General features: G+C 45.4%; 1 protein-coding gene across 18 annotated transcripts in view; it reads left to right on the top strand.

Moving 5' to 3' along the window:
- Nucleotides 1–19,057, top strand: part of TENM4 (teneurin transmembrane protein 4) — a 791,957-nt gene that overhangs the window by 697,150 nt on the left and 75,750 nt on the right. For all 18 annotated transcript variants that reach the window (XM_065528783.1, XM_074014900.1, XM_065528781.1 and 15 more), the window contains one exon: nucleotides 15,150–15,269. In XM_065528783.1, the coding sequence (XP_065384855.1) occupies nucleotides 15,150–15,269 (120 nt within the window). The remainder of the gene's footprint in view (nucleotides 1–15,149; nucleotides 15,270–19,057) is intronic.

The following is a 19,057-nucleotide window of genomic DNA, read 5'->3' as shown; positions in this document are numbered from 1 at the left end:
TTTTACCTAACATTTGCTAGAATCATTATGTACCAGCTCTTCACTGGTCTAGATTCAGAAGAAACAGCTCTCAGGAAGGACCCCTAAACAGATTCTTGTGTAAAATATGCCCAAGTGACTAGAAATGTAGACACAGGAGGCAGCAGATGCTTTTCTCATTAGACTGCCTACTTGGTATTCGATTACCTTGGTCTAGACCAGTAGGACAGTGCTTATTTGCACAGTTGGGGTAAAGTGAAATCAGCTACCCAGTTTAAGTAGTTGCTTTCTTTCCTCTCATATGACGGAGTGTGGTATAATAGCAAGTGCCCAGAGTTACAATCCTGGCTTTACCTCCCACTAGCTGTGTGTGACCTCAGGGAAACAATTTAACCTTTGTGTCGGTGGCTCTAGTTATAAATTGGCAATAATGGTAACTCTTTCATGAAAGCTGTTGAAAGGATAAACTAAAATAAAGCACCTGGCCCGGGGCTTAGTACATATTAGGTGATCAGTAAATGGTGGCTTTTGTAGCAGCTGCATGGCATAGTGAAAATAGCACAAGCCTTGGAATCCGACAGACCAAGATTAAAAGGCTGTTGCATCCACTTTCTAGTTTTGTAACCTTAGGAAAATTCCTAAATTGTTCACTTATCTGAGCTCCAACTTGCTCATCTGTAAGATTAGGATGTTAATGTCTATGTATCTTGGGATTGCTGTGAGAATTAAATGGGGACAAAAAGTACATAAAGTCTCAACCTAGTACTTGCCACACAAAAACTTGCTTGCTAATTACATGGCGGTGATGATGATGTTAATTAAAAAGAGTTTCCAAATCCACTTCCTTAATTGGAAGTAAAACTTGAGAGGAACCTGCCCTCCAGGTCCAGCAACCACCCAAAGAGGAGGCAGGTTTAGGCTGTTGAGGAAGCGAAAAGGTGGCATTCTTGCCAGCCGGCTGTCAGTTGGGATCCTTATTAGAGTGGAGCCCAGTGGCGTTTCTCCAGAGAGTGGAATTTCTGATGGGGAGGCAGACCTGACTTGGTGCCTGTGTATGACAATTAGGCCTGTGTCCAACCAACAAAACCCCACATTCTCCTGCACCCCATGTGCTATGCCACAATTTGTGTAGTTCGAGATTTCATTTAACAGCCTCCAGGAATCAGGCTGTCACCCAGAACCCAACAGCATTTCTGAGACCAGCAAGGAAAGGCAGGCCTCAGAGTGGAGGTCCTTCTCTCTGCAGATTCCCAGCTGGATCAGGCTCAGGGAGCCTCAAGTATGAGGCACACTGGGACCTCAGCTGCCGGCACCAGAGGAGAGAGAAGAATTCAAGGACAGGGCTTAGAGCCAACTGGCCCACCTTGGGTGTGAAAGCAAGCAAGCCAGTCTCTAGCACCCAGGGCTCTCCCCAAGACTCACTTCCTCAGAGGCCAGACCCTATCTCCTGGAGTGATGAAGGCCTCCCTGAGGGGCCCTGTCTGGTTCATCTGTGTCCCCAGGGCCCAGCACAGTGTTGGGTCCAGAGCAGGCGTTTAATGCAAGTTGAATGAGTACAGTAGCTCTATTTGACATCCTGCCAAACTGCTGTCCTCAAACCCACAGAAAGTGACAAAGCTGGATGGAGAATGACAGACATGACCTAAAGTAGGAGGGGACAGAGTAGGCATGGGAACCACTGTCACCAGATTAAGTGGATTGAATACCACCATTCTCTCCTGGCCTGGATGCCCGGGTCCCATCTGCCTAGTGGAACAGTTGTCCCTCCCATGGAGTCATGGGGAGAATGCAGTGAAGGGGGTCCACTGTTGACACTTAGGAGAGGAGGAGCTCTGAGGTCTGCAGGATCTCCAACTGCACTGTCCATACAAAGAGGCCAGGATACACACATGGGGCTTGGAATCAGAGAGCTGGGAAACGGAGGGCAACATGAGACATCTCCTGGGCAAACACTTGAGCCAGAACTGTTTCCCATTGTTGGGTGCATCTGTGCTCTTGGGGAGGACTTCTCTGACTGAAAGGGCTGGATGTGGGTCAGATATCCCCTCAGTGAATGGTTATAGGTTGCAGATGCTGGACAGGTTAGCAAGTTATAGGAAGAGGTGCTGATGAACCACCCCCAGGTTATTCAAATATGGGTTCAGAATAGGTTTTAGGACACGATATTACAACCACCCAGAGGGGAGGCAGGTTTAGATTGTTGAATCATTATTTGAGGAAGGGAATTTGTCTGAGAAATCATGTGATGGCAAATCTTGCTGGGTTCCCCTAATTCTAATAGGTTGTTGGCTCCATCAGGCAATAGATGGGTGTGGACAGGGAGCTACAAGACTCAGCTGACAGGAAACACTGAGCCCCAAGAGAAAAGACTCAAGAAGTCAGGGGGACTTTAGCAAAAGGAAGGATGGATTACCAAAGAATTTACCCCAAAGGAGGCAGAGAATCATATGCTATAGAGATATGATAGAATCCTATAGGATACCTGAGACTCGTATCCTATCAGAGCCTATGAGGAGGAGAGACTGGGCAGGCTCAGCAAGGGACAGAGCAGAGCAAAACACACAAGCTGCCTGAGCGTGCTGGCTCACGCCTTTAGAAATCCCAGCATTTTAGGAGGTCGAGGCAGATAGATCGCTTGAGTTCAGAAGTTCAAGACCAGCCTGGGCAACGTGGCAAAACCCCATCTCTATGAAAAATATGAAAATTTAGCCAGGCGTGGTGGTGCACGCCTGTGGTCCCTGTTACTCAAGAAGCTGAGGTGGGAGAATCACTTGAACCCAGGAGGCAGAGGTTGCAGAGAGCAGAGATCATGCCATTGCACTCCACTCTGGGTGACAGAGCCAGACCCTGTCTCAAAACACAGACACACACACACACAGACACACACACACACACACTTACACACACAAGCTTCATTTGGTGACTATTGCCCAGCACCTACTCTGCACTAGGTGTGGGAGGAGAGGATATCTCACCCCATTACTGTGGGGGTCTTCGTGGATCCCATGCCTTGTGTGTCATTGAACCCAAAGGAATTGGCACAGAGTGAACCACAGTGAGTGACAGAATAAATCAATGAATTAGCCAGTCCCTGCTGAGTGCCTGAAGAGAATTAGAGACAAAAGTGCTCTGAGAGCTCAAAGGCAAGACCATCACTCCCACTGCACGTCTGTCCCCTGAGCCTACACCATGAGAGCTGCCTCTTCTACAGCTTTGCTTCTCCAGCATGTAACACAGGGAAGGCTTAGAGTACGCAGTAGTAATTGTTTGCTGTTGAAAACAAATGAACGAATGAAGACTTATGGCAGGAGATGGCCTTCAGCATGAGACAAAAATTTCAGTAAGGAGAGTTGGCCATTAGAGCATCATTTATCAAATTGCAGGTCATAACAACCCATTAGTGCCTCATGAAATCAATTCAGCAGGTCGAAACTATTATTTTCAAAAAAAGAAGTAAATTTAACTGAAATGAAATAGAATGAAATAGAAAATATCAGTGCATCACTGTAAAAAGAATATGTATTTCATGAAACTTATTTCAGTTACATGTGTATGTGTATGCATGAACTACTGGATAGGCTGTATTGCTTACTGTGGGTTTCAGTTGAACAGGATTGTAGAAAGCATTCTATACTGCAGAACCAGTGTGAGCAACAGCATAACTTTCCAGGACAATCAGAGAATGCAGAGAATTTTAATGTGGCTGGAGGATAATTATGATGACACTATTTTCCACATCAAAGGTCAGAAGACATGCTCTGACATTTGAAATCAAGATGGGCTTAGGAAATCTGTGGTATATAAGCATGGTAAGCAAAGGGGGCATGTGGGAGAAAGAAGAACAGAGGGAAATATCAGGCCAGAAAAGTGGGTTAGGGGCAGGAACTGAGAAAGATGTGACCCTCACCCGTTCACTAACCAAGTTCGAGCATTTCATCTCAATCAGGACCTAAAACTGGCTCTAAACAGGAGTGAAATAACCTTGATTCCACCTAAGTCTTTGAATTCCTTTCAGACCCTATATAAAGGCACAAAGCTTCCAGGAATTTTAAAAGCAAGAGTTTTCAAGAGTGAAAAATGATGGAAAAGAGAAATGACCATGTATGCAGTATAGTTTTTTATCTGCGCACTGTGAACCTAAAGCCATATGCAAGCGTCCATGGCACAGGGGTTTCAGAAGAGCATTTGCTCCCCACCCCCCACCTCCACCCAGGTCTTAGCCCTCAGGAAGCCCTCAAGAGGCCTAGCAGCAGAGATCATCTAATGGACTTCAAATAAACACCAACTTCCTGACAGCTGGCCTCTGAGCGAATTTATTATTGAATTATACTCCTGCATTTTCAGAACAAGCTGAACTGACAGGGTACCCCATCAGTTTAAAAAAAAGAAAAAAAGAAAAGAAAGACAATGATAAATAACCTGATGGAAGATGGAAGAAGGCAAAGATCCTGCTTCCTCCAAAATGTCAGCCATTATATATTATTCATGTTGGTTTTTTAAAAATCCCTCCCCGCACTGAAATGAATGTTTATGATGATAAAGCAACTAGGTGATTCAATTCAGGATGCAGACAACGAGTTCTCACATCATCCTGATGAGCAGCTAACAACTCCTCCTCTGCCACTTGATCATCCCTTTATTGATTTCAAAAACGAATTACGATCTCTGTTTGCTTTGTAGCTTGAGCTTATTCCTAGTTGTCCATCACAGAAAGCATTAGCAGAGGATGCTGTGGTGCAGTGGGAACGACTCTGGGTTAGAGGGAGAGAGCCTGGATTCAAGTCCTGGGGAAAGTGAGAGCATGTGACCTTGTGCTGGTGAGACTCAACTTCCTTCCCTGTGATGTGGGGTCACTAATTCTACCCTGCAAGGTTGTTTGGAAGATTAAATGAGATAAAATACCCAGAAGCCCAATGGCTGGCTTATAGCACGCGTTCAGTACTAACATCTAACATTTACCAAGGATATTCTATTTGGAATGTTTTATAGGTAGTAACACCTTTAGGTCTCCGGGCAGACCATATGATATAGGGACTTTATTACCCTTGTTTTAAGCAATGAAAACTGAGCTACTGAGAAGTTAAGTAATCTGGGCCATGGTTATAGGGCTTGTAATAGCAGAGCCAACATTGGAAGCCAAGTCCAGGTGGCTCTAGAGCCCATGTACTGAGCCTCTCTTCTTCTCCACTGAGTCCTTTATGTTCCCAGCTCAGCATCTTCAGTTCAGAAATCCATACAGTGTGGTGCCACTACAACCCTAGCACCCCGCCTGGCCCTGACTTTCTCTCCAATATTCTGCTACATCATAAAAAACCCATGTGCAATAAGGCTTTGTGCTGGAGCACTGACCTCAGAGGTTGGAATCTCAGCCTCACTATTTGCTAGCTGTATGACCTTAGAGAAGTCTCTTAATCTTTCTGTGCCTCACTTCCCTCCTGTACACTGTGAAAATAATAATCCACATCTCATGGGGATTTTGTGGGGATTAAATTAGCACACATAGAACACTTAGGTGTTAGGGCAGTAAGCATTCATTAAGTGACCCCATCACTAAATAGCAGTAATGTTAATATTAGCATTAGCTATAGCATTAGTATACATACAGGTTTTAGTGTCACTATTGAGAACTGGGAGAAAAATGAGAATCTTAGCCTGAAGCATCAGTGTAGTTGTGTAATTGGGGCAAATATCCTAGCACCTTAGGATGGCAGGGATGAATGGACCTTCCAGACCATCAGCCCTCTGTGCTGGAAGAGGAAACTCCAAGGCCAGAGAGAGCCCCTGGCTCAGCAAGTTAGTAGCCAAACCTGAGTCCCAGAGAACCTGGAGTCCCAAGTGAAGGTTCGTATATCTCAAACTGTAAACTGTAATTCTGCTCTTTGTAAATCAAAGACTTTCTGTATTTTTATCCAACGCTGAGAAATTTTAAGCAATAAGAAGTTAAAATATTTATAGAGCCATGCTTCACATTACTAATGTTGCCCTCAATAGAGAATATAGGATCAGGTGTTGCAGGTACCCCTGCAGGTAGTCTAACTGGCCCTCCAATTAGATCTCAGAGGCATTAAGAGTTTGCTCCAAGCAAATCCCACAATCAGGGGCTTGACAGGGAGGGATGCAGCCTCTGTGTGTATTTTGCTAGAGGGGAGAGATCCAGCCCCTCATGCCTCCCCTGCCTGGGTCTCCTCCTCCCACCACAGTGGGGGCCATGTGAGTCCACCCTGTGAATCTAACCCTGCAGGCCTCTAGGACCAATCCCAATCTGAGAAGAAGGGCTTAGAGCAGCCCCAGCTGCTCAACTCACATCCTTGCTACTGTTGTCTGCCATGACTTGCCAGCTGTGCCAAATGGCTTTCTGCCTTGTCCCTGAATCCTGGCCTCACTTTCTGTGTCTGACTTAAGCATCCTGGTGCCCTGGCACCAAAGGACTCAAAGCTTGCCCTCTTTGGACAGGCTCCCATCCCTGCCACATCTGGGTCTGGAGCTCCATCGCTGCTCTACCTGGGCATGATAACCGAGTGACACATGGATGTCCCCATCCAGATGCCTCCGGGAGCCCTTTCATGATGCCGCTACAGCCCTTCTTCCCTCATCCTTTGAATTATTATTTCCATTACAGGCCAGCTGTGTATTGCTGTACACCTCAGCTCTAGCCTGTTGAGCTGGACTTTGTGCAGAGTCCCTTAGCTGCGTTTCTGCCTGGTATCAGCCCCTTCCCCATGAAGTGAGTCTGATCCTGGTTCATTCTAGTTTCCCCTTTCCTGGTGAAGCAGGACCTGCCCTGTGCCCTGACAGAAGGCAAGACACATGGTCATGGAATGAACTTGTCTGCTGAGAGAATGTGGCTGGAGTCACATGTTAGCAGAGCTGCCTTGTATTCTTCTAACAGCACAAACCATCACCTGAAACGTCTTCTTAGAAACAAGCTTCTGGCCACACAGCACAGAAAGCAGCCTATCTAAACATGCACCACAAATCCCATGTCCCCAGGTACAATGATGGTATTTCTGAGCCATGTCCCCAGACATGACCAACCCACTTACCTGGGACAAGGGCCTTGCTCCCTGCTGGCCAGACCCTCTCAGTCCTGCTTCTCCCTCACCATAGTTGATGGGCTCAGTTCCCCAGAAGCATAGTATGGTGGACAAGTCAAGGGCTCTGTTCTTGTGTACACATTTATCAGCCAGCAGAAAATATTCTAGAAGATTCTTGTGGGAGAGGACTCAGCCTGAAGCATGAGCATTGAGCAGCCAGACTACCCACGGGCTTGAGAGATTGATTCTGCAGCCTGGGAGCTCACGCTCCCTTGGTGTCTGAAGGAGCTCAACAGCCGTACTTAGCTAGCAGGCCACAGAACGGTGGTTTCTGGGCTCTGCAGGAAGCACAACCTCAGGTCCCTGAAGACACTAGTAGTTGCTGGGCCATCTTGCTGTTACCACCCCAGGTGGTGTCATGGCACCATGGCAGAGCTGGTGGTACCCCATCCTCAAGGAGTGATGGAAGGGAAGCTCTGCCTCACCTTCAGACATCACTGACCACACTTATACATGAGGAACGTGGACTCAGTCACTCAGAAGACCCCTGTAATTTAAAAGGTAAACTCCTCCCTCCTGTCAATCTGAAGGAGCCTATGGAGCCTATAATCCCAGCTACTGGGGAGGCTGAGGCAGGAGAATCTCTTGAACCCTGGAGGTAGAGGTTGCAGTGAACCAAGATCATGCCACTGCACTCCAGCCAGGGTGACAAAGCAAGACCATGTCTCAAAAAAATTTAAAAAAGGACTAGATCAAGTTTTATTGGTTTGGGGCTATTGGAAAATAATCATGGTAAATATAGGATAAGCTTTGAAATAAGTTATAAAGATTGAAGCACAGTGAGAAGTTGGCTTTGGGGTATAATAATAAACAGCATATTCAAGTTTATTTTGTATACAAAAAAATCACCGCATACACTCTCTCGGAGTCCCAAGGTGGATACCGAAGGTGGGCCATGAGAACAGGAAGAAAATTTTAGGGGCTCTATCTATACAGTGTTTCTTTTATCTTAAGAAATAAGAAACCAAGACTGGTTTATTTCTGTAGAATGTTGGATTCTCACCGATTTGTTCCTTTGGTCCCCGTGTTACTTGGTTACATGTCTAGACCAGTACATGAGGCATTCTGAGGGAGATCAAGATCTACTCCACAGAAAGAGGGACAGTGGGGTGGGTACAGTGGCTCATGCCTGTAATCCCACCACTTTGAGAGGCCAAGGCAGGTGGGTCACTTGAGGCCAGGAGTTCAAAACCAGCCTGGCCAACATGGCAAAACCCTGTCTCTACTAAAAATACAAAAAATTAGCTGGGCCATGGTGGTGCACACCTTTAATCCCAGCTATTCAGGAGGCTGAGGTACAAGAATCACTTGAACCCAGGAGGTGGAGGTTCCAGTGAGCTGAGCTCATGCCACTGTACTCCAGCCTGGGTGACAGAGTGAGACTCTGTCTCAAAAAAATAAAAAAAGAAAAGAAAACAAGAAAAGAAAGAAAGACGGACAGTGAACCCACACTGGTTTATTGTGTATTACTGTGTTTATTGTGTATTATGATGTAATAGTATATCATAATTGTTTGTGCGCATGTCTGTGTATCTGTATAAAATCTAGTGTTAACCAAACTTACTCATAAAATGGTAAGGTGGCTTTAAAGGTTTCCTGCAAAGTAAATACAAATGGAAGATAATACTAATAGTGCAAGTACAAGCAAACAAAAAAAAATGGCAGAGCTGATACTTCTACTCCTAATATTAAATACTTTCCGCAATCTCGCTATGAGGTTAAACATGATTATTTTCATAAGATTGAACAAAAAGTTAACTAAGAGTTTCAAAATGATCAACAATCTTAACAGAGTTCACTAAAAGAGTCAAAATTATCAAGAAGGCTATTTGAAATATGAATACTCATCAAACCTTGCACCAAATGTATATTACCCTTCCCAGGGTGAACCAGCGATGGTAGCACATGTGTGCAATTTATAAATGAATGCAAATACATTGAAGGAGCCTGCTCAAAAATGTTTGCAGAAAGGGCATACAATCAAAAATGGTTCCAGAACCCAGCTCTAATCATGTGAACTCTGAATCGTGAGGCAGCTAAGTCAAGTTGGGATTCTCAAATAGTTAGGTACCTGTCGGTCAGACTGTGAGTACCCCGAGAGGTGGAGTGGCTCTCCCAAGTTCTCATGGCGAATCCTGCATTTGAATCAGTCCTGGCTCCCCCGCAACTCTGCAAGAACGGGCAAGTCGTTCCCTGTCTGAACTTTATTTTCTCATCTTTACCAAAAGAAGTTTGAAAGAGGTGATCAGGAAGGGCTCTTCTGACTCGAATGTTTCATAATCAGGGGTTTCCCAAGAATACGTATATAGGCGGAAGATGTTGGGCTGGAAAAGCTGGTTAAAGAAACTGAGGCAGAGCATCAGATGGAAAACTAGGAAGACAGAGCTGCAGATCAGCCTGGTGGCTGGGCTGGAAAGACAGTCTTGGGAGCTGCAGAGAGGACAATGTCAGGCTATGACTGGAAACACCTTCAGTGGTAGTAATGTCACAGGCTGTGAAGTGAGGCTTCTCATTCGGGCCCAGGTAATGTTCTTACAAGACTTCAGATAAATTGCAGTAGATGCTGGAAAGATCCCCATTCAATCAGCAGAAGTTAGCAGGAAACAGTTTAAGGATTTATACAAGTCAGGCAAATAAATCTGTTTAAAATACACAATGCAAAGGAGTGATTTACATAATCAATAATGTTATAGACTAGCAAATACTTTAAAGGAGAGAAAGGCTAGAGTTATCATTTGCCACCTAGATCCCAAATGATATTCCAGTCTCCTAAATATCAAAGTAGCTGCTTTCACTTAATAACAAAATAACACACACACACACACAAACAATAATAAAAGCTACAGTTTTTCTCCCTTTGCCTTCCTTTATCTGCTTTTATAATATACATTGACTAATCAATCTATCTTTGTTTCTGGCATTCTTTTTCAAAGTTTTCCAGACCACAGGTGGTACAGATGAGGAGGGTATAGAATCAAAGGGTCAGGGCTAGGCTGAGGCAAGTGAGTCTTCCAGGGGAAGGTACCCAAACTTTGAAGGAGAGTGTGGGCCGGCCGCTTGAAAGGGCACAACTCTTCCAGCCCTGGGTTCTCTAACCATATCCCTGTCAAGGTCAAGTAGCTCAAAGTTCTCTAACATCGTCCTCACCTTAAGTAACAGAAGCACATAAGCTCTTTATTCATTGTGTAAATAATTTATCAAGAACTTACTCTGTGCCGTGCATTCAAATTCCAGAGCAAACACCTGTTTTGGAGGAGGTTTTCTTTTCCCCACTCAGAAATGGCCATCAACCATGATCAATGCTGGGAATATAGCAGTGAGAGACATGTGGTTGGTCCTTGTCTTCAAGGAGCTCATGTTCTGCTGGGCAAAAGATTGTCCTGGCAGAGCAACAGCACTCAGAGCTCATGAGGAGTAGCCCGGAAGGAGCAGGAGTGGTGTTTACTGCTTGGTGAATGCTCTAGGAGAGGTGGAAGTTTCCAGATAGAGGGAACAATTTAGCGATAAGTATAAGTATTGCATGAGCTCCATTAAGATTCTGACGCCACGTGTAGTAGGGCTGCTTTAGCTGGATTGGGTAGTGGGAGATTAACAGTTAGAAATTCTTAAACGTATGTTGAATTCTATTTTATACCAGTTGGGAAGAACTTCAGCCTGCATTTGACAGATGAGAGAAGGGAGGTTCGGAGAGGTCAAATGACTCCAAAATCATACAGTTAGTTCCCAGAGTCAGAACTGGGAACTATGACTCCCAGCCCAGTGCTCTCGCCACCACAGCCCTACCGTTTTTCCCTGAGCAACAGTTGAGGTTGGCTTTTTATTTGCTTGATTTTGTTTTGGAGCGGTTTTGTGTCTCCAGCAGATTCTTCTGTTGATCCCAAACCTTGTCACTCTCCTCAAGAAGCAGTCAGGCAGATCTTCTCCCCTGCTGGCGTCAGCAAGGGCACCTCAGTCAGGCCCTGAGTGTGTGGTTGGACTCATGCCAGTATGTCTCACACCACCCTTGGCTTGGCAGTGGCGCTCCCTCCTGGCAGAGTTCACCTAGCCTAATTGCTTGTTTTATATCCCAGCTGCCTGACATATGCCAAACCCATGTGTTGACTCACTGGTGTCAGAGACAACTACACGGGGGCATTTCATGTTGGCTTTTGTGAGCTCTAGCAAGTAAGTGGAGACCGAAATTCATACATTTCTGGAACTTAGCACCTAACACAGAGCCTGACTCACAGTAGGTGCCCAATTTTTCATGAAATTAAAGGAATTTTAGTGACTGCAGGTACATAACACAGTAGTAAGAGTGAGGCCTCAGAAGTAAGAAGACCTAGCTTTAGTGTCAGCTCAGCCAAGTGAATTCCTTTCTGGATGACCTTGAGCAAGTCTTTTTCTCTCTTCCAGTTACTTGATTGTTTTTCACTTCACAAACACTCTGAGAGCAGCATCCCACGCTTACCCTCTCTGGAGATGTGGTCCAGCCCTCCTCTGGCTCACACGTAAACATGTGAGATGGCTATACAAATGCAAATGATATAATATGACCATCAAATATTAGAGAGATACTTATAAGGTGTATAAAAGCCCAAAGGAGGGGGTGATTCATTGTGTCAGGAAAAGTTGATGACAACCTTACTGAGGTGGTGACAGCTTAGATGAGACTCTTAAGGATGAGTAGAAAATAACAGCCCAAAACTCCATTACACCAAGACAGCGACCATGAGGAAGCAAATCATGTCAAATAGAGGACTGGTAATGGAGGATCATATGAGCTAGCTGGAAAGCCAAGTTGGTGGCAGTGATTTGCTCTCACGTTAATGGTTTTTCACTAAGGCAGTCTTCCATTACAGAGTTCTACACTCAAAGCAGCAATTATTTCTTAGCCACATCTCCACCACTGAGCGAGTGCCCAACCCTCAGTGTAGGGTCAGTGTTCCAGTGGTATGCAGAAGCCAACTTGAACCAGTTCACAAGAACTGATTATTAAATGTTCAGAAATTTGGCAAGCTGGTTGTTAAACACAGCCATTATTAAAAATTAAATTATATAAAATTAAATAAGGTATGTTAAAAGCAAAGGTAATAAATACTCAAAACTTATTACTTTCTAATTATTTTGCCGTGTTTGATGTTACGTTTGCCCTTGAGTTACTCAGGACCATCGCATCTCCACGGTGGCAGTACCGCATAATGGCATCCTCTTGTGTGTCTCTTGCCACCCCGTTCAGTGGCATCTCTTTGGTAGCTTGAAAACAGCCAGAATGAGAGTACTTACACCACAGAAATGAGCAAATGCTACAGTTGAAGCTGGTTTTCTTTTCTTTTTCTTTCTTTCTTTTTTTTTTTGAAAGTCGGTCATTAAACAATTGCCAGCACACCACTGATAGTATCCATTAAATAAATGGATGCAGAAAGCAAGCATCGGGAAGCCCAGCACTCGCATCTTTTGAAACCTCCCAGGACAAATGCATGTGGCACAAGACACAATTCGGAGGCCCCTGCCGAGCTGACTTCCCATCTCCTTTGTTCCAGGGAAGGCATTATATTAATCTGGGCTTTCCTGACAACTGAAAATCATGAAAACAGAACGGGGATGGAAGTGTTTTTCTCCAGGACTTAATTTCTGAGCCAAATGCCTGTGTTGGCAAGAGGCCTCTATGGCCTATCAGTGTCCAGGGAGTCAACCTAATCTTCCCCAGAATCCAAAAGCAATCCACGGGAGCCCGGGCTGAACTTGCATCTGCTCTGGCTTGCTGAGTTGGAGGCTACCTGGTAGCCAAATGGTGCCGATTCAATGTTTCCCAATTATCAGGAAATCCCCAAAGAGAGATCAGTCAGAGGAGGCTGGCCTGCATGTGTGTGAGGGGCAGCAGCCAGGACAGCCCCAGAAAGGAAGCCATCCCCCCAGGGCTGGTTACTGTCCAGGCAGAATCCAGAGGCACGTATGTCTGGAGAAGGCTGGATGGTGGCCAGCATCAGGAGATGAGATCTGTTAGTAATTCTCTGGAAGGGACAGAGTTCCAGCAATACGAAATTCAATTGTCCTCCATTAAAGAAAACATCTCTCAGAACCAGCTGAATACAATCGGTGGAATAAATCTTCCCCATTAGTGGAGAGATAATTTCACATAAATACATTGGAAGACCTTCAGAGCAGAATTGAAAGTCTTTGCTGAGCCTCACCCGCTTAACTTGTTTGCCGTGTAATTGCATTTAGACCAAGGGCCTCGGAAGGAAACCACTGACTGAATTAGCATTAACCAGATTGTATGGAGTGAGGTGAGGAGGGTGGGGTGGGGTGGGGAGTCTGGTGCATTGTGGGTAGTTGTTCTTGCCTTCAGAAAGGACAAGCTGACACTAGTGAGACCAGCTGCTTTACAAGCCTGGTGTTAATTGCTTTTCTCATCCAACAGAGAAAAGTTTATCACTCTAGGAAGGTAGAGGTGTGGGTACCTCATATGGCAGGGACTGAATTTGAGATCTTTTTTTAATGAACGCCCATGGGCCTCGTCACTAGCTCTTCCCTAGGCCAGAAGAAAAAGCCTTCTCACCTGAGGTGAATAGAGAAGGTTATGTGGTGCACAGCGCCTGTGTTTTTGTCTCAGATGCCTTTCAGCGAGGGCTTTCTCCCCAGTGTGCGGATCCCTGAGGATGTTGAACCAGCTAGTACCTTCAATTCCACCCATGGCCAGTGGCAAGTGACTGGTTAGAGTTGGACCCGGAGTAGTGAGGCCCAGGTTCAAGTCCTGCCTCTGTCACCTGCTCTCTGTGGAGCTTTGGGCACACAATATAACCTCTCTGGAAACCGGTTTCCTCTTCCATACAATGAGAAAGTTCCACTAACTTAGGGATCTTCTAACTGACTTCTCCAGACATGGAGACTCCACAGAGTTGCCCTCAGAATCACCCCAAGGGAGAGGAGGCCTCCACCCCAACTTCATCCAGGGTAGATCTTTTCATTCGTTTTCCGCTTTGGAGTCCTTATAAAATGTCATTTACCCAAACATTTCTGTTTCTGAATATTTGAAAAGCCACCATCTAGATGATCTCTAATTGTCCCATTTATTTGTTCAACCATCGTGTTTTCAATGGCAACCTAGGATTTGTTCGACATAGTTCAGGCACTGTGAGGAGAAAGAAAGAAATCTTCACGCTGCCCTCAAAGAGCTCAGGATCTAGTGGAAGGGAGGAGCGTGTATGCTTTGGTAAAGTATCAAGGTGTCTGCCTCAGGTTTTGTGGGAGAGAGGAACTGGTTCTGATTAGAGGTATCAAGAAAGGCTTCAAGGAAGAGGTGTCATTAATAGTTGGGTCTTTAAGGGTGAGAATGTTGGGAGAGGAGTGCAGGAATGACATTTTAGGCAGATGGAAGAACATTGCACAGACAGAGGCACTAAGTAACATTCGCCTGGCAAGTTTGGGAAAAGCAGGTAATTTCTTGTGCAAAATATAGAGTAAGAGTGGGAGGAGGGATATTGGGAGAGGTGTCAGGTTCCAAAACTCACTCCGAGAGCATGCTAACATCTGTCCTCCTATCTCGAATGTCAGATGAAAGGAAGTACCTTCTATCCTGCTCACTTGTTTGTATGTTCACTTCCAAGGAGACTGTTAGTAGCTGTAATAGCCATTGCCATTTGTGGAGCTTACCCTATACCAGCATGAAAAAACAAAGACTCAAAGAACTGGCACATGCCTACTGAAGTTCAGAGAGCTAGGACGTGACAGAGCCAGGATTTGAACCCAGATCATTGAACTACACATCCACACACAGAACTAGGTGATATTGCCCTCTGCGATCAGCTTTATCTCCTTACAGCATAATATAGTATCCTCAGAAAATAATCTCCAAGTGAGAACATTGAATCACCTCCCAATAGTAATTCTCTCAAGGACACTTCGATGCCCTAAATTGAGGTGACTTTTTTTTTTTAAGATTATTATGTATCTTGAGTGAGTACCATGAACCACTGGGTACAAGATGTGTCTCAGTGACTGATTTTCTGTCTTCTGGCCTCTCGGGGTTCCCTGCCAGCCAGGGCTCTGATCATGAAAGGTATATCATGTTTGTGCTCTCTTCTCTTCCCACAGGCATGCTTGTGTTATTCGTGGCCAAGTGATGACATCAGATGGAACCCCCCTGGTTGGTGTGAACATCAGTTTTGTCAATAACCCTATCTTTGGATATACAATCAGCAGGCAAGATGGCAGGTAGGAGACCTTCTATGAGTCAGAAACAGTGAAGGTCCTGCTTCTGTGGTCTGGCCATATAGCTGCTGCTGGACTGATAATGTGGAAAGAGGATGGGTCTTGGACTCAGAGGGCCTGAATTCAAATGTGCAGCTCTGCAACTTACTAATTGTATGACCTTGTACCTGACTCTGGCCTGTGTCCCTTTGACTCTAGATTTAGCAGTTTCTTCTCATTTGGTTCTCAGAGTAAGGAGAGCGTACCTTATACATATCCTGTTCCATGACTTATGATATAAAACAGTCATGTGAACCACTTTCTACAGAACAGACAGCTTGAGAAATCTCAGCCATTCCTGTTGTGTGGTTTCCATCCTGCAGCTGCCTAGATCTGTGCAAGCCATTTGGGTGATGACAGAATTCTGACCTTTGAATTCCTCCAGGAACCATCAGCAGAATGAAGTAAAGCTTCCTTAATGGCCCTGGCTCTCCCACCTGCTGTGCATCCTAGGCTAACTCTCCTCACCTCTCTGTGTCTTGGCTTCATCTGTTAAATGGTCCTAATGCTGTTTATTTCACAGATTGGTTTTGAGGGTTAGATGATATGGTGGATGAGGAAGCACCTGGCACACAGTATGTGTTTAATAAATCTTAGTTCCCTACCACACTTCGATTCATTGCTGTATTTGCAGTGTCTGGCACATAATGAGTATACAATGAATATTAGCTTTTTGTTAAAATTACAGATTATTGAAGAAGGTGATGTGACAGGATAGGCAACGAGAATATTTTGGAGAAAAGGAAAAGAGAAGGAGGAAAGTAGAATATTTAGGCTGTCAGTGATGACAAGTCCTCTATTTTTAATAAAACCAGGTGGTGGCAGTCCATCTGGCTAAGCGTGGGCCCATAAGGTTGATTTTCACTCTGTGTTGGAAATTATGCTCCAGCTTGATTGATTTTAGCACCTCTTTAATCCAATATCAGATGTGAACATGTCCCGGCCGAGGTGATAATGAAGTAGAGGCTCATCTGTTTGTAGACATGTGTGCCTCTTAGATGGGGTTGGCAAGCTTGGCATGGGGTGCCCCCTCCCTGCCTCTCACTCCATGTGAAAAGGAAGAGGCCCAGCTGGAAGACGTTAGTGGCCAGTCCAGGGATAAACTGGCCAGGCCAGGCCACTGTTCCCTACCCTGTACACCTTCCAACCCAGGAAGGCCCTCATGAAGACACCCGCTACAGCATGAAGGATGCTGCCTGCTGTATGAAAGTGGCAGATGTGAGCCTCCTAGGCAACAGGTATTCTGACCACATTATTACCTGCTGTGAAACATTCATCCAAAAGAAGCCTTTCAGGACTGCCTTTTTTTGCCATGAAACTTGCCAGTCACTCCTGTGAGATGGCAAATCATCAGTCCTTATGCCCTGTAGTGGTTGGTTAGAGTAGATTCAAAAAACACACCAAGTCTGGCATAAGTTCGGTGGCCTTTGGGGAAAGCTTACTCTGACACCTCCCGATTCCTCCTGTTTGTGCTTCCTCTGCAATTTCTACTGCCCACTGAGAGCATGGAGCTAAATATCAGCCATGTTTCCTGCATCAGCCTCCTAAATTACATCACAGTAGCCAGAATTGCTGCAATAGAGCTTGAGTTTCAGATCAATTCTTGCCAGTGCATTTTGGGACTTAAATTTTCTTCCCAACTCAGCCTAATGTATGGGAAAGTTATCACTTGTTATCACTTGTTCTCTCAGTATCCAAAAATCTCTGTCATATGTGAACAGATATCACTGCCCTCCCACCCTTCCTTAACTCACCTTCTTTCTTACCTCTCATGCCTTAGGAAAAACCGTAAGACTAAGAGATATAGTCTGGAAATAACAGTGTGGCAAGTGGACTGAAAGTCCAGGGACCCTGTATTCTTCGCTTTCCAGGAAGGCACCATGATACTTGCCCTCATTCAGCTCCCCCACCCCTACACACACGCGCACGTGCGCGCATGCATGCACAAACACACACACACACACTTGCTGAAATCCCAGACTTCACACCTTTATAGGAGCTTACAAACAGAAAACAGTAGCAGAGAAGTTAGCCAACGAGATCATTTTAAAAAAAGGAAAATAGAGGCCATGAAGACAAACTAAAAGAATAACAGGCAAGAGATACAGATTAGGTTCGTTGAATTGAAAATTGGGGGCCAGGCACAGTGGCTCACATCTGTAATCTCAGCACTTAGGGAGGCCACGGTGGAAGGATCACTTGAGCACAGGAGTTCAAGACCAGCCTGGGTGTTCAAGATCAGCCTAGGCAACTTGGCAAAACCATGTCTCTATCAAAAAAATATACAAAAATTAGCTGGGTGTGGTGGCATGCACCTGTAGTCCCAGCAACCCAGGAGGCTGAGGTGGGAGGATCGCTTGAGCCCAGGGAGGTCAAGGCTTCAGTGAGCCATGATTGCCCCACTGTACTCCTGCTCTCCAGCCTGGGTGACAGAGTGAAACCCTGTCTCAAAAAACAGAAAGAAAGAGAAAAGAGAGGAAGGAAGAAAAGGGGAAAGGAAAGAGACAGGGGAAAGGAAGAAAGGAAAGGAGAGGAGGGGAGGGGAGAGGTAGGGGCCAAGACAAAGGAATGTGTGAGGCCCTGTGCTTTTCCCATCTATTATCCCATCAGTATAATCAATAATCCTGCCAAATGATTATGATCATCAGCTTCTTTTTACAAATGAGAAAACTGAGGCTTGGAAAGGTGATATAATTCAGCCATGGAGAAAGTAGTAGTGTTCAGAATGGCCCTGCACTGTTTAGGCTTCATATGACACCCACGCCTTCCCTTTGGGGTCACATTCACATTCATATCCAAAGCAGGGTTTCCCCTCCAGAGGAGCGGGCCTAGCCCCAGCTCATTACTTGCTCTTGGCAAGGCCAGCTGCCCTCTGCTTGCTCACTGCCTTGGGAATATGTCTTTTCATGTTTGTCTTTCCTCCCTCCTCATATACAACCTCTCATGAAGGGAGCTTATAAGTCTGGCTGAAATTCTGTTTGACAGTTAAAAATGTTCTATCAAGGCACAGATGCTATTCAGTTCCATGACAGAAAAATTGTTCTTTGAGTATTTCCCCAAATTCATGGGTACTCTCCTAGAGAGCCAAAACCTGAATTCTTGATTCAAAATAAACCCCACCCCAGGTGTTTCTCTATCACTGAATGATGGTCAGGCCCAACTTCACCTCAGTGAATGCGGAACAGGCAAAGGGGTGCTAGCTCCTGCAAAGGGTGGAAGAGTCAGGCTGTGGAGCTTGGAGCCCCAAATCTGGGGATGCCATCTACCAAGAGCAGAACTTGACACTAGGACAGGATGGTTCCATGCAGAATCCTTGCAGTCTCTGGAGGAGAGAAGAGCAAGCTGCAGGAATGGGCCCATTCCCCCATGGTGGATTTATCAGGGTCAAAATCAGACCCTGCACTGAGGTCTCCCACACCAACTGCACAGGTGAACCTTAGATTTAACTGCAGTAACAGCCAAAGTGAGAAGGGACATAGGGTGTTTAGCAGATGTCAGTTCAGGAGCAGTTGATGCTGTCACTCATGCATTTATTCCATCAACTTTTAACCACCAAGCACTGGGCTAGTTTCTGAAAAGACAGAGGACTCGATGTCCCTGGGCCAGAGAGCTCAACAAGCAATCACAGTGCAATGCCATGCATGTGGGGCAGTGGAACCCAAGGAGGAAGCCGGAATTCTGGCTGACTAAGGCTGTGTGGAGGAGAAGTTTGAGCTATGCAGTTTGATAGTTAGGAGTTCTCCATCCAAAGA

Source organism: Macaca fascicularis, chromosome 14 (assembly GCF_037993035.2).
Source record: "Macaca fascicularis isolate 582-1 chromosome 14, T2T-MFA8v1.1".
Taxonomy (NCBI): domain Eukaryota; kingdom Metazoa; phylum Chordata; class Mammalia; order Primates; family Cercopithecidae; genus Macaca; species Macaca fascicularis.
Note: the sequence above shows the minus strand (reverse complement) of the source record. Positions and strands in the feature narration are given on the sequence as shown.